The sequence below is a fragment of the Sinohyriopsis cumingii genome, unplaced genomic scaffold (assembly GCF_028554795.1).
Source record: "Sinohyriopsis cumingii isolate HCF-2022 unplaced genomic scaffold, ASM2855479v2 utg000938l, whole genome shotgun sequence".
NCBI classification, from domain to species: Eukaryota; Metazoa; Mollusca; class Bivalvia; order Unionida; family Unionidae; genus Sinohyriopsis; species Sinohyriopsis cumingii.
This window is the reverse complement of record NW_028315944.1, coordinates 488,600-508,445: the sequence shown is the minus strand read 5'-3', so window position 1 is coordinate 508,445 and position 19,846 is coordinate 488,600. Positions and strand designations below refer to the sequence as shown.

At 36.5% G+C, this 19,846-nt stretch overlaps 1 protein-coding gene across 2 annotated transcripts in view; it reads right to left on the bottom strand.

Annotated features, from left to right (window-relative positions):
• The window catches only part of LOC149772990 (uncharacterized), a 220,275-nt gene that overhangs the window by 181,095 nt on the left and 19,334 nt on the right, over positions 1-19,846 (bottom strand). For both annotated transcript variants that reach the window (XM_089946958.1, XM_089946957.1), the window contains exon 3: positions 9,333-9,880. In XM_089946958.1, coding sequence (XP_089803084.1) covers positions 9,333-9,880 — 548 coding nt within the window. The remainder of the gene's footprint in view (positions 1-9,332; positions 9,881-19,846) is intronic.

The following is a 19,846-nucleotide window of genomic DNA, read 5'->3' as shown; positions in this document are numbered from 1 at the left end:
AACCCTTTACAAGTACATTTATTTATATTAGATTAAAAAGTATATATATATATATATATATATATATATATATATATATATATATATATATATATATATATATATATTAGATTCCCAATAACCCTTTAAAAAAGTACATGTATTTATATTAGATTCCTAATAACCTTATAGAAATAAATGTATTTATATTCCTAACAACCAATTTAGAAGTACCTGTATTCAAATTCCCAAAAACCTTTTGGAAGTATGTGTATTTATATTAAATATATTCCTGTAATTATTATAAATAAATATTTGTCATAAAGAGAAATTTTTGAATTTTCATTGTTAATCCATTTATGGCAGATACTTTTGGAAACAAATGAAAACATTTGAAAGCGGCGGACTTCTTTATGAAAAGATTTGTACACTAAAAGACTGGAAGAGGAATGCTAGGTTTGGGATGAGGTCTTTTCTCCTGAATGCATAGTTTGGTAGAATAACCACTATATTTTACCTCCATTAAAACTGAAAAAGTGCATAAAAGTCATGAAATCATTATGCCAAAGGCATAACAAAGCCGGAAATATTCGTTAATATACTGAATAAAACTCTGTATGACCATGCAAAGTCCTGACTTGTAAAGACCATAATCAGTGCTTACAAAGCGACCTGCCAATGAGCAAGCATTATAAGATGATCCAATCTAAAATACTTTACCGTAGGTACTTGGTAAAGTTGCATAAGTACCATGTGCTTGGCAAAGTTGCATATGTACCATGTACTTGGCAAAGTTGCATAAGTACCATGTATTTGGCAAAGTTGCATAAGTACCTTGTACTTGGCAAAGTTGCACAAGTACCATGTACTTGGCAAAGTTGCATAATCACTGGCACGTAATATTTTAACTTGGTGGTAATGTCCCTTTTGTTACATGCATTTCTAATACATAGAATGCCGCCTAATTGCCATAACAATAATTGTCACTACCAATAATGAAAATAAACAGCTGGTGTATCTTTATTTATTCAAAGTTATTTATTAACATGTCATTTACTTCAACATACAGTTGCGGGGGTGGGGTATTTAAAGCTAATGTTGTCATATAAAAACATACCCCATGCAAGAATTGAAACACCACCACCCCCCCACCTCATGAAAATCAAGGTTAAATAACTGCTGTCTTTGATGTAAATTCCAAAACAGGTAGATGTTATCACTATGGTAATGACACTGTAGGTATTCAGATATAGATTGGTCCTTATTCATCTCCAAGTTTTATAGTCATTTGACTACGTGATTTTATTTCCACATTTGTGTCAAGTTCTCCACAAAGAACACCCTAATTTCAGATGACACCATATACATTGCATTTCCTCCCCTGAAGGTTTTTATGACAACATGGTTCCTTTCACAAAAGCAGGCATGGACATTGACCCTATTTGATGTAGTAGTAGTAGTAGCAAAATGATATATATTGTGTAGTTCAATTTACAGCTGTCTCCTTACACGGCAATACCCTGACTCAGGCAAACAGTGTTACAGTGAGGGAGTACTGTATTTAAAACATCACTAATTACCAAGTGTTACAGTGAGGGAGTACTGTATTTAGAACATCATTGCTTACCAAGTGTTAAAGTGAGGGAGTACTGTATTAAGAACATCATTGCTTACCAACGGAGTACTGTATTTAGAACATCATTACTTGCAAAGTGTTACAGTGAGGGAGTATAGAACATCATTACTTACCAAGGGAGTACTGTATTTAGAACATCATTACTTACCAAGTGTTACAGTGAAGGAGTACTGTATTTTGAACATCATTACTTACCAAGTTAAACCAGATACGCCAAGTCCAGCAAAATGGAAGCTTTTCATTTGCAGAAAAAAATGTCTTACTTGGGGAGGGGGGGATATAGTGATGTGGGGATATAGTGATGTGTGATTTAGTAAATCATATGCTTAGTAAACACAAAACTTCACATGGTACAACTGAAAAGATTGCTTCCTTGCCCTGGATAATTCTTGATCATTGGTAATTTCCCCATACTCAGAGTATAAATATCATAAGAGTTCAAATTTTTTGGCAATATCATGCTGCCTTCATCAGCAACTATTAATGTTGATCACATGACCCATCTACACCAGACTAATCGAATCATGTGACCTTTATAAGTAATATGATCAACATTAGTCGTTGCTGTTTTCCCCTGGAAGTAAACAGAAGCATATGCAAATTTAAAGAAAGGAACAGAACTGACAACAAAAAACTCTTTTATGAGTCTATTTAAAATTTGTATTGTACTCCATACCAAGAAGAAAGAATATTCTTTACTAGTTCTGTCAGATCACACACAATCGGATTCATAATGTCAGTTTTGGTAACATCGTTATAATCAACAGCTACTGTTTCCATGTTATGTCGGATCAAACATCTTCTCTGCTATTATATTCTCCTTCACCGTGAGCAAATCCACTCTACACACTGTTTAGCGTACTAAAGGTACAAATGGTAATTGACATGAGGGTAACTGATGTTAACTTGTGATAATGTAATGAACTTCAAACTCCTGTCTCCTCCAGAAAAGAGAGCATTGCCAAATATGGACCAATGGCAAATGTCCCGATTAGTTTTTACAGTAAAACCGGTCTTGAAAGACCACTGCTATGTGAGACCACCTGTCTTAAGAGACCACATTCTCAGTGCACAAATTTATTGAAAATACAGCATTGTGACCTGTTATGAAAGACCACCTGCCTTGAAAGACCATACTTTTTTGGCAAAAGAGGTGGTCTTTCAAGGCAGGTTCTACTGTACCTCGACTACATCACTTTTTATTCTTAGTATCCAAATAACAGTATTTCAATTATTTTTACCTTGACTAAATCACTTTTTGTTCTTAGCATCCAAATAACAGTATCTGAATTATTTTTACCTTGACTACATGTTTTTGTTTAGTATCCAAATAACAGGATTTGAATTATTTTTACCTTTACTAGATCACTTTTTGTTTAGTATCCAAATAACAGTATTTCAATTATTTTTCAAGTAAGGTAATAAACAAATACAGAAGAAAAAAAAAATATTACGCTTGTGGAACAATTAAATGGGTCATGTTCCAGTCAGTTAGATTATGATGACAGAATGGTTTCCTTGTTATATCATCAGTGTTTCCCTTTATGCACATTTGTGCGTCAGGGATGCATGCTGGAACATATGCAATAATGAACCAGACTAGCATAGGCAATGTTATGACGGAGTAGCTTCCCCTAATCTCGCAAGCCCTCACGAGATTTCTGTCGAGCTCAGCAAGATGTCATCTTGACGTTTAACCTCAATGCTTGTTGTATTAGAAAGTAATCTCCAGATTAAAACGTCGTGCACTAAGAATCATTAGCAAAGAAAGTGAAAGAAGCAGAACACAAAAGAGTAACTGTGGATCTAACTTTAATGAAAAATGAAGAAAATAATTCCCTAGACTGGAATACGGCACATCCATTAGGATTACCAGTGTGACTTGTGATCGCGTGATTGCGAAGACTGCAAAGGTGAATAATCCTTTCCTGGTAGGGTTTAAGAATTTTAATAAATCTGCCCTTGTTTGCCACAAGATATCTGGAGAAAACATTATAACCCAAGATATTCTATTACAACAAAGAGATCAGTAATCTTGCCGAGACAAATGTGTTTATTTGGATTACACAGTCAGAGGGTCATTGCAGATTTTTTGGGTTTTTAACTTTGCTGCAATAAAAGATCATAAAGTTCAAGTGTAACTTATTAGAAACAAGATGAATCATTTAGCTTCCTTGATTTTTTAGTAAATTTATTCTAGGAAATCGATGATAGTTCACATTTTATTACAGGCAGTAAATTAACTGCCATTTGGTTAAAAAGATTTATTAGGCTTTTTGTATTAGCTTATATGTAATGTGTTGGTCTATAATATTGCTTCAAAAAGATTATAAGAGGACGACCTCAAAAGAAAAATGAACTAATAAATTATTTTTTGAATGGACAATGCATTTGATTGTTAGTTTATTCGTATGTTGAGAGAGAGAGAGTATGTTGTGCAAGTTGCAATATCCTATTTCAAGCTGAAAAAGTAAGAGTCAGATGAAAATTTGTCAGTATATTTTTGACCCCCACATTTTTTATTTGACCCCAAGTTCTGACACCAAGGGGTTTTTTTTACCCTCAGTTTTACAGCCCTGGGGGATACACTGCATCATAATGCAATTATTGCTGCTGTATAAGATTGCCTACAAGTCAAACCAATTGCACACTGCACAGACCTAGATTTGAAATCACACAATGCACTGGCATATCTGGGTGTCTGTGATTTGTTAAGAGTAATCAGTACAACAAATAACACAGATCCTAATCAGCCAGTGCTTTATGCAATTGTAGATTAGGGTCAATGTTGTTCGCAGTTGGACTAGACAAAAAAACAGGTTTATATGCTAAGCATTCAAGTGTTAGGAGAAAGACTTGTTTAAGTTAAAAGGATCACTGTATTCTGCTCTCTACAACCGATAAAGAATACCACAATAAGCTTGCTAATGTTCATACAAGTGCCTCCTATCAACAATTTTTATCCAAATCAAATAACTGCAGATGGACCTCGAACAAAGGAAGATACTCAAGTATGAATTTGGTGCTGGAATGAGTGAACCGGAATGAGTGACCAGAATGAGTGACCGGTACAAGTTTTCACTTTCTATCAGAGGCTACTTTTTCACAAGTACCACTTTCTTTCCTTTGAAAGGAGTTTTGCTGATAAAAATCTCATCATAGGTGAAACACTGATTTCAAGGTTACCCGACTTTTGCCTTTCAGAAAAACTACTGTATGCTTATATGCCATTTAAAAGTTTCACAAAAGGTGTTATCGTCATACAAAAGATCAAAGATTGGTAAAGCTAGTACAAAGATAACATTATCTGCATGTTTAACCTAATGAACTGTCAAGTTGTCTACTTGGAAAAAAAAGGGCACTGCAAGATATGTAACAAAACCTGATCTATAACAAAGTTGTATCTACCATGGTGAGTGGGCTTTTTGAACAATAACATGAGATATGAAGATTTTCTTCATCAGCTTTTTTTTAAAAAAGCACCACAAAGAGGCCATGATCCACCCAGCTCAATACCTTTTCCTAATGGCCTTGATCTTTTTACCAGAGATTTGACTTCTGCAATTTTTTAACCTGGGTGAACTTTCATCCAAATATGGGGGTGGGAACAGCCTGAATAAGGAAACAGGCCAGATGGATTTTCTCTTGTTGTGATCCTAAGGGCCTGACTAAATATGCAAGACTCTGTCTAGTCAAGAGTACATAACAGGCCAGAGGCATCATCTCTTGTTGTGATCCTTAGAGCGTGATCCTTAGGGCCCGACCAAATATGCAAATCTGTCTTGTCAAGAGTACATAACAGGCTAGAGTTTCATTAAAATATGGCCATTGATTCAGTATAGTACCTATACAAGGATAGAGGCTACTGATTTGTATTCTCCTTGCTGATGACCTTGATCTTGAAGCGCAGTGTGTAGCTATGGTACATGACAAAGCACAGTGTGTAGCTATGGTACATGACACATGGCACAATGTGTAGCTATGGTACACTGACACATGGCACAGTGTGTAGCTATGGTACACTGACACATGGCACAGTGTGTAGCTATGGTACATGACACATGGCACAATGTGTAGCTATGGACTGACACATGGCACAGTGTGTAGCTATGGTACATGACACATGGCACAATGTGTAGCTATGGTACACTGACACATGGCACAGTGTGTAGCTATGGTACATGACAAAGCAGTGTGTAGCTATGGTACATGACACATGGCACAATGTGTAGCTATGGTACACTGACACATGGCACAGTGTGTAGCTATGGTACACTGACACATGGCACAGTGTGTAGCTATGGTACATGACAAAGCACAGTGTGTAGCTATGGTACACTGACACATGGCACAGTGTGTAGCTATGGTACACTGACACATGACACAGTGTGTAGCTATGGTACATGACAAAGCAGTGTGTAGTTATGGTACACTGACACATGGCACAGTGTGTAGCTATGGTACATGACAAAGCAGTGTGTAGTTATGGTACACTGACACATGGCACAGTGTGTAGCTATGGTACATGACAAAGCAGTGTGTAGTTATGGTACACTGACACATGGCACAGTGTGTAGCATTGGTACACTGACACAGGAGTGTATCTATGGTACAATGACACATGGCACAGTGTGTAGCTATGGTACATTGACCCATGATCTAGTATTGGTCTCTAACTTGTTCAAATTTCAGTCAAATTCTTCAGAGGTTCCAAAGTTACACTCTTGACAAAGATAAAAGTTTACTTCTCCTTGTATCATGTTCATTTGGGGGGGGTGGGGGGCATGGTTGTGGTATGTGACACACCATTTATATGATATATAGCTGGCTAAAGTTTCAATAATATATCTTCAAAAGTCATACTGGCACATGACACACCATATGGTCAGAATATATACTTGGTCCAGGATATATGATATATACTTGGCCAAAGTTGCAATAAAATATCTTCAGTGGTTCAAAAGAAAACCTTTTGGGCAAGAATTCAAGTCTCAGATCTTACATTCTTTTACTGTAAGACTGACCTTGAGCCAGGGGGTGTGGCTATGGTATGTGACATAAAAAGATGCCAACGTGTACCTGTTGATAATAACCTGGGTAATAAATTTGGCAGCCAGGTACCAGTTACCCCCACCCCAAAAAAAAACACAACATGTTTCCAAGTCCAGATCAAAGACGTCGGGAGCAAGAAAGACACAGAAAGATGATTACAGTTCAAGGGTCATACTGTGGGACTATTGGTTACTTTGCATTTACTCATCATTAGACCTTCTAAAAATTTTATTTTTTTCTATTTATAGTAACTATATATGAATCAGTTCCAAGAAAACAGTTTTTTTAAATGTGAAACCATGTGTCACAGATACTATTTTAATACACACACACACATAGCAAACCGGTCTAAAATGAAGGGGAAAAAATGGTGCCAAATATATTAAGAGGCATGTAATATACAGATTGTTCTTTTTGTGCTCAGATTATGCTTTTTGCCACTTATATTACTAATAATTATGCTTATACGTCTCTTGGGGGTTGCCATGTGTGAACCTACAACAAATCTGTTCTGGTTCATATTTAATAAAATTTCACTTTGATCGGGTACCCAGGTAACTGATAATTAGGAACGACAGGTACCCAGAAGTTTCGTTAAATTTTGACATCTGATCTCTTCTAGTGACACACCATCTAATATCATATGTACTTGGACAAATTTCCAAAAAATCTACCATTCAAAGTTATAAGCAGGGCAAGTTAATAAATGGTTTGGCTTGGTTTGGTGTTTTAAGGCAAATTAATAGATGGTTTGGTGTTTTAAGGCAAGTTAATAGATGGTATGGTGTTTTAAGGCAAGTTAATAGATGGTTTGGTGTTTTAAGGCAAGTTAATTGATGGTTTGACTTGGTTTGGTGTTTTAAGGCAAGTTAATAGATGGTTTGGCTTGGTTTGGTGTTTTAAAGCAAGTTAATAGATGGTTTGGCTTGGTTTGGTGTTTTAAGGCAAGTTAATAGATGGTTTGGTGTTTTAAGGCAAGTTAATATATGGTTTGGCTTGGTTTGGTGTTTTAAGGCAAAAGATAGATAATCCAGTACCGCGGCAACTGGAGCAATGTGATTTGGCCAAGGACATACTTCAGTAGTCAACCTGGGCTGATCCTAAAGTTGGATCTGAACCCAGAACCTTTTAATCAACAGCCTAGCACCCTAACCACTGAGCCACAGTAACTCAATTAGTCACCTCTTACACACCACTGGAGGGCAACTCAGGTCTATGCTATATTCCCAAAACCTGCAGGGATAGACAACACTATAGCATAATAAGGTCAACCTAAGACAGCCATGTAAAATCCTCATGGTCTCTCAAGAAATTGGAAGTGAACCGTAAACCAAATCCTGACAAATTTTGTTGCTGTAGTTGTTGGCTTTGAAAATGTCAAGTTTCTGTACTTCGATTTCTATTTCCCATGATATATACATATTGTACAGACCAAACAAATGAATGATCCAAAGCTGGCAAATGTGAACTACTTTTCATACTGCAATCTCTATTTTAGCTTAATTTCTTACGTCCATATGGACTACACTACTGCCTACACTATACATGAAACTGAACATGCATCAAGACCATCAAAGTATAAAAAAGTACTTTATGGTACCAACAACTTCTGGCTACCTAGATTGCCATTGTACGTCGACATGTGCAACAAGCTCTACTGTCTTTTGGTATGCACAATGGGGGGGGGGGGAGGGTAAGTAAAAGAGTTCTCTGTAGGACCCGCGGTACTAATTCAGTTACCGTAGTAAACCTATGCAAACATCATGATATTAAAAATTCAATAACTTCAAATTTTTGAGTGCTCATGATTAAATCTATATTTATCAGTATATATGAAACCTGGATGTCAGCTTCTATGTAGAGGAAAGGATATGAGCCAAAGACATTTTCTGGACCTGCATGTGTTTGAAACATGTGCTTTCAATTTCCACACCAAAGAGCCAGGTGCTAATTTTAGTAATGAGTGCTCAAAATGCAAGACTGTTAAAGGGCTGAAATTCCATCAATAAAACAATGTCTCTTAAAAAAAAATTCACTTACAACTACGATAAGCTCTCAAAAGATTCTTTTTCCTACAACATAACTTACATTATTAACACATCCTGGTAAGCCTAACCCATATATACACTATTTTAGGTTCACCCAAAAATCACTTACAACTAGGATAAGCTCACAAAAGATTCTTTTTCTTACAACATAACTTACATTATTAACAAATCCTGGTAAGCCTAAACCATATATACACTATTTTAGGTTCACCCATTTCCAGGCTGGTTCCCATTTTTCCATACCATTAGTACCGTGTGTCCTATAAGCATTGTGTATGCATCCTGGACCTTCCATGCTAATACTGAACATTCCTTTTTTTCAAAACAGTGCATACCGTGGATCATTAAAAACTAACCAGAACCAAAAATGTTCTCAGTCACTGAATCTTATTGATTTACATTTTTCAAAAATTAAAATGAAACTTGTATATAATAACATAAAAAAAAGATTTAAGTATAGAACAATTTATTGATTTCCTTACAAAATAATTATTTTCCAACCAATGACAGACTCCCTCTTTTCTCACTCTGACCTCCCCCATTTCTGAATGCAGACGGTCCAGGATTCTGTCTCAAAGGTCTACAAAGAACTCTGACATACATATTCCTACATTTACCTGCTGCATCTTCTCAAAATCCAGACAGGGCCTCTGAGTCGCTGAAGAATCACTCAAAGAATCTGAGGTAGATGTCTGGCGGTGGCGTTTCCGTGGTGAAACAGAACTAACACTGAGTGGTGTCACTCTTGCTAACAGTAATTTGGGGGCAGGGGAGTGAGAATGAACTTTCTTAATGCCCTTGGGTGGGGATGAACTAAGAAGAACTGGCTGGGGATTTAGAAGAAATTCTTTCACCTCATCATCTGATGACCCTGCACTGTCCCCACCACATCCTGAACACTGAGTCTGAGACCACTTGCGCTTTTCCGCAACATTTTCTTTGTTTATTACTGCCAGTTCCTCTTCAGAGCTATGTCTCTCAAAGTCCAAGCTTTGCCGTTCATAGTCTGATGTGCAACTGAGGCTGTCATAGTTCTGATCGCTTATTTCCTGCATGACCCCACTGTCCAGCCCTGAGTGGAGTCTGCCCACAGGACTCGAGGAACTGCAGACAGGTGAGGTACTTCCACTACCAAATGTGTCGTATGGGCCTTTCTCATCAAAACCTGAAAGTAATAACAAGATAATTATATTTTACCCAGTGAATAGTTTAATAAAAGTGGAAGCACACAGATTTCCATGAAAAAGTCAGGGACTGTCTTACTATCAATCATGGGCTTCTCAAGTATTGTTACGTTGTTTCTGTAGGGTTTAACTCATTTTTCAGCACACGAAAGGCTATACATTGTGGCCAGTATTACTGGTGGAGGAAGAACCCGGGAAAGAACCACCAACCCATGAGAAGCTACTGGCAAGCTTTCTCGCATGCCCACATTGGCTGAATCCGAGACTCGAACCCACGCCGACAGAGGTGAGATTTCAGTGATCCATTCTCAAGTATTAGATATGGGATAAGCATCAATAAAAATGTATTTTATTTACATGTACTGCAAAATATGTCTTGTAAGACCCCCTCCATTATGCCAACAAAACAGTCTCTAAGATATGTTGTTTTTGTAATACATTTGTGCAAAATTACCAGTTTTCAAGGTCAAAATGCCACATGATTAGGGAAAATGTCCACACTTGCTGTACATAGATTTTATTCTTTATTCAAAGGTATTATCAAAATATTTCAATTGTTTCATCTTGAAGTAATTCTGTATAGATTATACATGCACAGCTATTATAAAACATTTACAATTATATTTGAAGAAGTCGGTTAGCAATTGAACTGGAAAATTAACAAAGTAACATTTATTCCCCCCACCCCAAGTACTTCCCTATTGCTCTGGTTTTAAAATGAGGGTAGGTAGGTAGGTAGTTTTTTTAAATTAAAAGTAATCTATATATTATAACGATTAGTATATGTAACATACTGAGCTCTTCAACAACTGTGATAAACCAGCTCAATTAGATGCAATAAATCAATTTTGGACAATATTACATTTTGTTGATGCAACAGTAATTTTTGTCAAGTCAATAATAAAATTTGGTTTCCATGGTAAAAATTATGGCAGCATCAACAAAAGTTAATACAACAACAATAAATGGATAATACTGTAATTGCACCAGTACTTCTGACCCTTTACATACTGGACACTGTGCACTGTAGCCACAGCCATCTCTACTGAAACATACAGTGGTAGATGCTATAAAAGGGATAAAGCTTGTTCTACTGTTAATAATGGTGGCTATATTGATGATGGGTCAGGATCAACTGAGCAAATTTCAAAGGCCTTGATGCCAGATTGCTACATTCACAATTGTGTGCAAACTGGTCACATAATTTTTTTAGAAATAAACCACAATTGCGAACAGATGACGCAATGTGCGATGGATCTTATGCCATGTAAGCTAAAACAACATTCAGAAACAAATCTATATAGCACCGAATCTTATTTTGTTGTTGTTTTTCACTTCCCCGAGGTAGCTGCTTACGGTAGGTTTGCCTGTACATTATGTTTTGTGTGCTACAGCTAATGATTTACTGCAAACAAGCAATGTCGACAGCAATAATGTTATCACATCATTGACTGGTGACTGTTGTTCCTATGGTGTACAAATAAAGATGTCTAAAATGCACATATGACTGGCTCCAACTGGCTCCAATTTATGATAAAAGACATGCACAACATGCATTTATGCAGATTTACAAATGGATATGATGCATGTACAAATGATGGTGAGTCCCTATCGATTGTGCCAAATGGTTATATATTTTTTCTGAACAGTTTTTTTGGACCAAACTCAAAATTTCTTGCTTGAAATTTTCAGGCATCATTTCAAAAGAATTATTTATGTTGGTGTTGTGGGTTTGACACCATTTCTCAGAACAAGATAGGCTACACTTGGTGGCAAGTATAACTGGTCGAGGAAGAACAGGGCAAAGAAGCCATGTCAAACCATCAAACCACAGGAAGCTACTGTACTGAAAAGCTTTCTAATATATCAATGTTGGCTGAGCCTGAGACTTGAACCCACATGGATAAAAGTGAGATGGTAAGCGCTTTAAACCACTCTGCTACCCAGGGCCCCAATTTTATTTATGTATCTACATTTTCACACACTAATTCAGTTCAATAGTGAAAAAGACATGAGTGAAATATTCATTTCAGAAAGTGGAGGAATGGCTTGCTTGTATTAAAGCCTTGACAAGTTACAAATATTATCTAAATTGTCAAAAACTGTGAAAATCACATTTCACTATTCATTAGCTAACTGACACTGATGTAACAAATAGCATCATTTTCAAACTAACTTAATCACTTGTGGATAGAAAACCTCAATCAGAAAGACATTATAAGACCAAGTCACTCTCTATTAAATGAGGTAAAAACAAAAGTTTTCATCTCCAAGAATTTCTTTAATACGTCCATTATGGACAATACTAAGACTTGACCCATTTTCTAGTTGCACAAACACAAACTGGTTTCAATGGCTAACAACACATGCAAATGTAAAAATAAAAAGAAATAGCAAATAATGAGATCTTTCTTCTCATCTTTTTTTATGTATTATTAATTTTTAGTATTCAAAAATGTAAATTTTGTTTCCTATTTAATAAATGTTTTGGTACTGGATAGCACAAACTGGAATAAGTGGGGCTATGTTTTAGTCTTATCCAAAATGGAGGTGTTAAAACAAAATTTTCCAGGGAATAGCTATCACTCTGAAAACTTCCTCCTTTAATAAAGAATGGCACATTCTTCTTCTGTTGTTTACCAATAAAATTTTCTTATCTACGAGTGAGCAATATTGTTTGAACAGATATCTATTACATCAGTGTCAGCTAATTAACAGTTGAATGTGGTTCTTCCAATTTTTGACAATATAAATAAAACTTGTAACGTGTTGTTCCTTTGTTTTCAGTCATATAATTTATTTTTTGTTTTCTTATGGAGAAAAAAACAATAGCCAAACATTTAGATCAAATACTTTTTCACAAACATTTGAACAAAAAATCTGTATTCAAGTATCCATTTTGTTTATGACACATACAACCGACTCTGCAGAAAGTTATGCCAATACTGGATCATCACAATGCTGTTTGCCATCATTTTGTAAACAAAACAAGGCAAAATGTAAACTAAAGAATGTTCAAGCAGTTTACAACCTGCCAAACTTGAAACACCCACTCACACAGTAATCATAATGTGACATTTCTTGCTGGACCAAGGTTGAACCATTTCAACTACCTCTGTCTCCCATTAATGATTTGTTAAATAATTTTAGTGGGACAAAGGCAAACGTCTCCCTGGCCTGCTCAAGGTTCAACACTCATATTCGTCACATTGCTCACACCTATACCATTTTCATTCAGTCATTCTGGTGCTCTTGAATTAACATGTAGTATGATGTGTGATGTGATTTGGATTTTTATCATAGCTTTAACAATCTTTCAGTCATATGATGTCTGCAATGTGGCAGTTTATAGTGCTGTCTAGCACTGGGGCATCATGCCGCAGACATGTAGCATGATGTCCCACCCAGTCACATTATCCTGACACCAGGCCGACCAGACCTAACATTCTTAATGCTGAATGCCCAGCGAGGCAGCTGTAAGTCTCTGGTATTATTCAGCCGGGGTTCGAACCCACGAACTCCTGTATCCAAGGCAGACGCTCTTTTAGCATGACAAGTTGATAAAGAGCATGTTGATGAACAGAGTTCATATCAAATTCAACAAAACCTTTCTTGAAGTATCCAAATTTAATTCCTGTATTTTCAGCACATTAATTGGGTCAACGACTGTGTGTACCAGTTGCCTTTTTCTTTTTCACTCTGTAGAAGTAACATTAAAGTAGATCTGACCAATTTACGTTGTGAATAAATCAAATCCAATAGATATTTCAAAACTGATCCCCCGATTGAAATGAAACAGTAATCAAGAGTTACTGCCCTTCTTTACCTATAATCCATCTTCACACTAAAAAAATGTTTTTGATCATACTTTGAAGATAAACAAAGAAAAGAAAATCTATATTTATTTTATTGTTTAGTCTCAATCACTGCAAAAAATAATTTGAACCCCTTAAAATGGTATTTGATTAAAAAGACTGAATTCAAAATGTTTTCAGTGCCGCTTGACAGTAGAGAACTAGTAAACACTAAAGTAGACCAGATAAAAATACAAGAAAAAAGATTAATATTGAAGAATATTTTAATTCTATCCAAATGCATTCAATAAGTATTCTAACAGAAAAATTTAGTATTTGTTTCAGTTGCAATTGTTAGAAATGATCTACATATGGCTTGCAAATGGATATCAGTCAACGTTTCTAGAGTTTGGAATTGTGGCAAATCTAAAACAATCCCTCTATGTGAAATTGCATGTCAAGATCAATTTCAACTTGTCATATGAAAACATTGCTAGCAAGTTTTAAGCAACATGATATCATATATGTATGTCCATGTCTGTATATATCATTATGACAAGGATGCAAAAAATGATCTTACAAAAACGTCAACAGCCTGTGTCTCAATACTGTGATTACTTAAATACATTTTGCAGCAAATTGATAATGTATGTCTGACTTTCTCTTGATCAAGCATCACTTTATTTGTTGTTGATAATGCACTAAATGTTAGGCCACAGTATACAATGACCAACAAAAAAAGGGCTTCCTTAAAGCTCCCTAAAAGGTTTGGGAAAGTATAACATGCCCAACATGATCCTGCATGTCATAAAAGACAATTAATAGAAGCAGTGGTAATTTGATGGTTAGCATGCCAGACCAAAATGGTGCAGGTTTGAATACTACTTTGGATTCAGCCTGGATCAGCTACAATGCTGTGCCCTTGGACATGACACTTTATTCCAAATGCATCAGCACTAAATGACCTACTTACATTCTGTGTGCCATAACTGTGTGGATGATAATACTGACCTGTTATTGGCACTATCTATTGTTAGATAAACCTTGGTCATTTGCCATAGCCTGTCCTTGGGCAAATCAATTTACTCTGTGTCAGCACTAAATAACTATTGTACTTGTGTTACTGAGCCATAAAACCCCCCAAAAACCCAATCTGCTTCCTCAAGACAGCCAATTCCTCATCCTAATATTCTACCTGATACCACAAATGATGGTTTAGTAAGTGATCGAGAACCTCCACTGCAAAGTGTCCAAAACTAGATACATGGCAACCATTGATCAATATCATCATTTGAGGAAACATTTTGGACCCTAATCATGTGGCACAGTAAGCACACATACAAATAGCCTGTGGAGATGTGGCACAGTAAGCACAAGACAAACAGCCTGTGGAGATGTGGCACAGTAAGCACAATACAAATAGCCTGTGGAGATGTGGCACAGCAAGCACACATAGAGCCTGTGGAGATGTGGCACAGTAAGCACACATACAGCCTGTGGATATGTGGCACAGTAAGCACACATACAAATAGCCTATGGAGATGTTGCACAGTAAGCACAATACAAACAGCCTGTGGAGATGTGGCACAGTAAGCACACATACAAAATAGCCTGTGGAAATGTGGCATACAGAGGCCACTGCACCTGCTGAATTTCCAATGCTTTGAGATTTAAGCTGTAATATGTTTGTAAAAAGATAGGTCTCACAAGGCCTTTGTCAAATGAATACATGATATACTTGCTTATTTCACAAGTCCAAATGCAAACTGCACAGACCCAGATCTGCTCTTGCATTATGCTACGGCATATCAGGATCTTTGTTGTGTGCAGTTTTAATCATCTTGTAAGAGGGCATATGCTGTTTTAAAATTTGGTTGCAGATGAGTTTCAGTAAGAACTGATGTTCAACACGGCAAGAACAATTTCCTGAAATTGAAGACAGGACCATTTCTTCCCTTTTCCTGCTGAGTGTTGAAGCTATCTTTGATAATTAAGGCAATTCAAGGCTTTTCAAAATTAGCTTCTGTACTGCAAATACTGGATGTCAGATTTGCAGTGTTTTTATTTAGGGCAAAGTAGAAACCATCAGAAGTCTGAAAACCCGATGTCATCCATTCAAGGGGAGTAGTGTCAATAACATTTTGAAGCAGTCATGGCTACCATATTGGATATTCAACTGACCAACCAAGTATCATAACAAGTCTACTAGTGATGTACCATCCATTTGGAAGGAGTCTACATAAGATTTTCAAAGTTAGCCACCATGGTGGCTGAAGTCATTTTTATCAAGGACTAACCAGACACCACAGAAAACTCTTCTGACAAAAATGCCATGTCAAAATGCCTTTCTGTTTGAGTAGTAAAAACAAGATTTTCAAGAAGGCCATATATTGTACTTCACATCTGCTCAACATTATTCCAGATCTACAAAACATTACACGAAGTCTTTTAGTGAAAACCCCATGATGATTCGAACAGCCATTCAGTCAGTAGTATTTTGGCAGCCATATTGGACGTGTAAGAAGCACAGTTTTTTATTTAGGTCCGACTAGACCATGGGATGGACGTGTCTAAAGTTTCAGGCAATCCTCCCTGTAGTTAAGACGGACAGGCAATCCTCCATGTAGTTAAGACGGAGTAACATTAACAATGCTGTGCTAACATATAGAAAGGTGGATGAGACAATTTTAAAGCCTGATGAAAGGCCTGCTTTAAACTGAATTAAATTAACAGAATGTTTATTGACTACTTACCCTGACTATTCTTAGATTAACAATTATAGAGTTCACACTAATGTCTCAAAGCTGAGCAACAAACTTTTAATAGAATGCTCGATGATTTACATATTTTTTTACAAGCCCAAAGTATTTCTTTGTTTAATCCCTCCTATATTTAGAAAATTACCCCTTTTTTACTCACGGAGCACGTGAATCCACCAGCCATTTTCAATTCTGGAATAGATCATGCTTATAGATTTGTAGAATACATCTTCCACTTTTACCTCCAATATAATTATATTCACACAATGCCATCTGCTGGCAATTTCCTTAGAACAGCCCCATCAAAATGCAACATGATTTCCAAGTGCAAAGCTTTTCATAGTTTTCTTAACTGTTATGGGTATGTGGAATCTCTTTTTACAATGTCCACCTTTACTGTTATAAAATTAAATGAATATAAAGAATTTGTGATTTCAATTCTATGCCATAATGATGTGTTTCAAAAGGTGCAAATTTTATGGCAGTAATTTTGTTTTCTTTTTAATTTCAATTTATAAAATGTAACTGTTTCATTTTCATGCCATTTCTTCCTTTCTCTTGATGAAACAGAAAATAACTCACACAAGCTGGCAGAGCTTACAAGTTTTGGTACCAAAAACCTACGAATACTTTATAATGAAGGAACAGAATATACAATGTACATTAACTTAAAATAATGTAGGATGAAAAATTAACTTAAAGTTAAATAAAACTGCATACATGTCATAAACAAAGCATACATTTTAGTGCATATTTGCATCAATGTCTGCCTTCATCAAAATGAAACCTGGATGTATGGGTTAGCATGAATGTAATTTCAGCCTCTGGCAAGGGGGGTGGGGGAGGGCATGGATGCAAAACACACCAACTGTATAACTGCTACTGGGTAAGGGTTTATTGTTGCCTGACCCCATCTGTCAAAATTTATGGCAATAAAATGTGCTCATGTAACTAAATGCTACTGGTTATTCAACAAATTTAACAGGTTCCAGCTGGTGCCAAATTATTTATCAATTTTGACCTCAATAGATATCAAATAGGCAATACTGATTACCTTTGGGTCTCACAAGTAGAATGGAATATTTAAGTTATCCCATTAATACTGACTGAAATTAATAGTTGCAAGTGTGGGAACAGACTTGAACAATAAAATCAGGAGTATTTCATGCTTTTCTATGTGATTCAAATCATGAAACAAATCCTATTCCAAAAGACTGCCTATCACTACAGCAATTATTGAATTTCTTAAGCACTGGTATGTTTACTGTATATACTCATTAATAAGTGGAGCCCAACTGCAAAGAACCAGGTCTGCCATGCATAATGCATTGGTAGATCTGGGTCTATGCAGCTTGTTATGAATAATCAGTGGAACAAACAGCATAGATCCTGATCTGCAGACAAATTATGCTACGACAGATCAAGATCTTTGTTGTTTGCATTTTAACTTGATCTGTAAGCAAGTACAGATAATACCAAATACACTCAATTTGAAGACAAGTCCAATAGTAAATTGCACAGATCCAGATCTGTTGCATTAAGTCTTCAGATCAAGGTATCAAGGTCTATGTTGTTTCCAGTAGCTTCCTGCAGGTCGGTGGTTCTTTCTGTGGTTTTTAGAAGGGTTTCCTCCACCAGTTAAAACTGGACACCAGGTATAGCCTATCATGTGCTGAAATATAGCGTTAAACCCGCAACAACAACTTTTCAGCTTGTACAGTTTACAGCAAATTGCATAAGATGGGAAAAATTTACCACATATACTTGCTTGTAAGATAAGTCAAACTTCAAACTGCACAGACACAGATCTGCTGTTTCATAATGTGCCGGCAGATCTGTTAGGAGTGATCAGTAGAACAAACAAAATAGACCCTGATCTGCAAGCACATTATACTATGGCAGATGAGGATTGTTGTTTGGAATCTGACTGGAATCAGAAGTGAGTATATAGTGAAAGTTTTATGTAATACTGTCTATACTTTCTTGTTCAACTGCACACACCCAGATATGTCGCACGATGTGCCAGCAGATCTGGGTCTACAAAATTTGTGGAATAATCAGTAAAGCCAACATAGACCCTGATCTCCAGTACATTATGTGACATCAGATCAGGGTCCATGCTGTCTGCAGTTGTTCTATGTTATGAGTTTGTATCTGTCACTGTACTATTTCAATCTGATTAAAGCAAATGCCCAGTGAGTGCAGAAACTAGCTGACAATGGTGATTATTCAACAAGTAGTTAACTAGTGGAAAATAGTCAATATCCAACAGGTAGTTAATTAGTAGAAATGGTCACTGTCCACAACATAGAGACCTAGTGGAAAAGTCATTATCCTCTTGGTAGTTAACTAGTGGAAAATGTCATTATCCAGCAAGTAGTTCACTGTAAAAGTAAGAAGCCTTTCACAAATCTGTATACACTTGACAGCTCCCATGGCAAACTGCAAATCAGAGTCTTTCCCAAATCTGTCTACATTTGACAGTTCCCATGGCAAACTGCAAATCCAGGCCTTTCACAAATCTGTATACATTTGACAGCTCCCATGGCAAACTGCAAATCCAGGCCTAACAAGACCTCAGTAAAGCATTTAATTTTTTCCCACAAATTGGGCCAGTTTTCAGTTCAGTAATGTGTAAAAAGAAATATTATGTACCGGCACTGTCAAGCTGGAAAACATGCACTTAAAAATCCAAAGCGTGATTCAAGTCTGATGCAGCAGTGTTTCCCTTTACACACATTTGTGCATCAGGGATGCACGCTGGAGAAAATTGACGCACACCTTTTGTTACCGTGCATTTTTTGACACAAAGGATTTTCATAACATGATCATGATTGATTTAATACCCAATGCATTGGACGATGGATGGCATCGTATATACTTCACGTATAGGCATTGACTGGTTCCCCGCTTTGTTTCCTCCCTGCCTTGCGTTCGTCTATTCGTATAGCAAAGTGCAACGCAGGGAACATATAAAACAATGAACCAGACTAGCATAGTCAACGTTATGACAGAGTGGCTTCCCCTAATCTCGTGAGCTCTCACACGATTTCCATTGAGCTCAGCAAGCTGTCATCTAGATGTTTAACCTCAATACATGTTGCACTAGAAAGTGATCTCCAGATTAAAACGTCATGCACTAAAAACATTAGCGAAGAAAGTGAAAGAAGCAGAACACAAAAGAGTAACTCTGAATCTAACTTTAATGAAAAATGGAGAAAATTATTCCCTTGACTGGAATATTCATTATGATTACCGTTGTGACTTCTGATCGCGTGAATGCAAAGACTGCAAAAGTGAATAATCCTTTCGTGACAGGATTTTAGAATTTTTAAAAATAGGCCCTCGTTCGCCATAAGATATCTGGAGAACACATTGTAACCTAAGACATTAT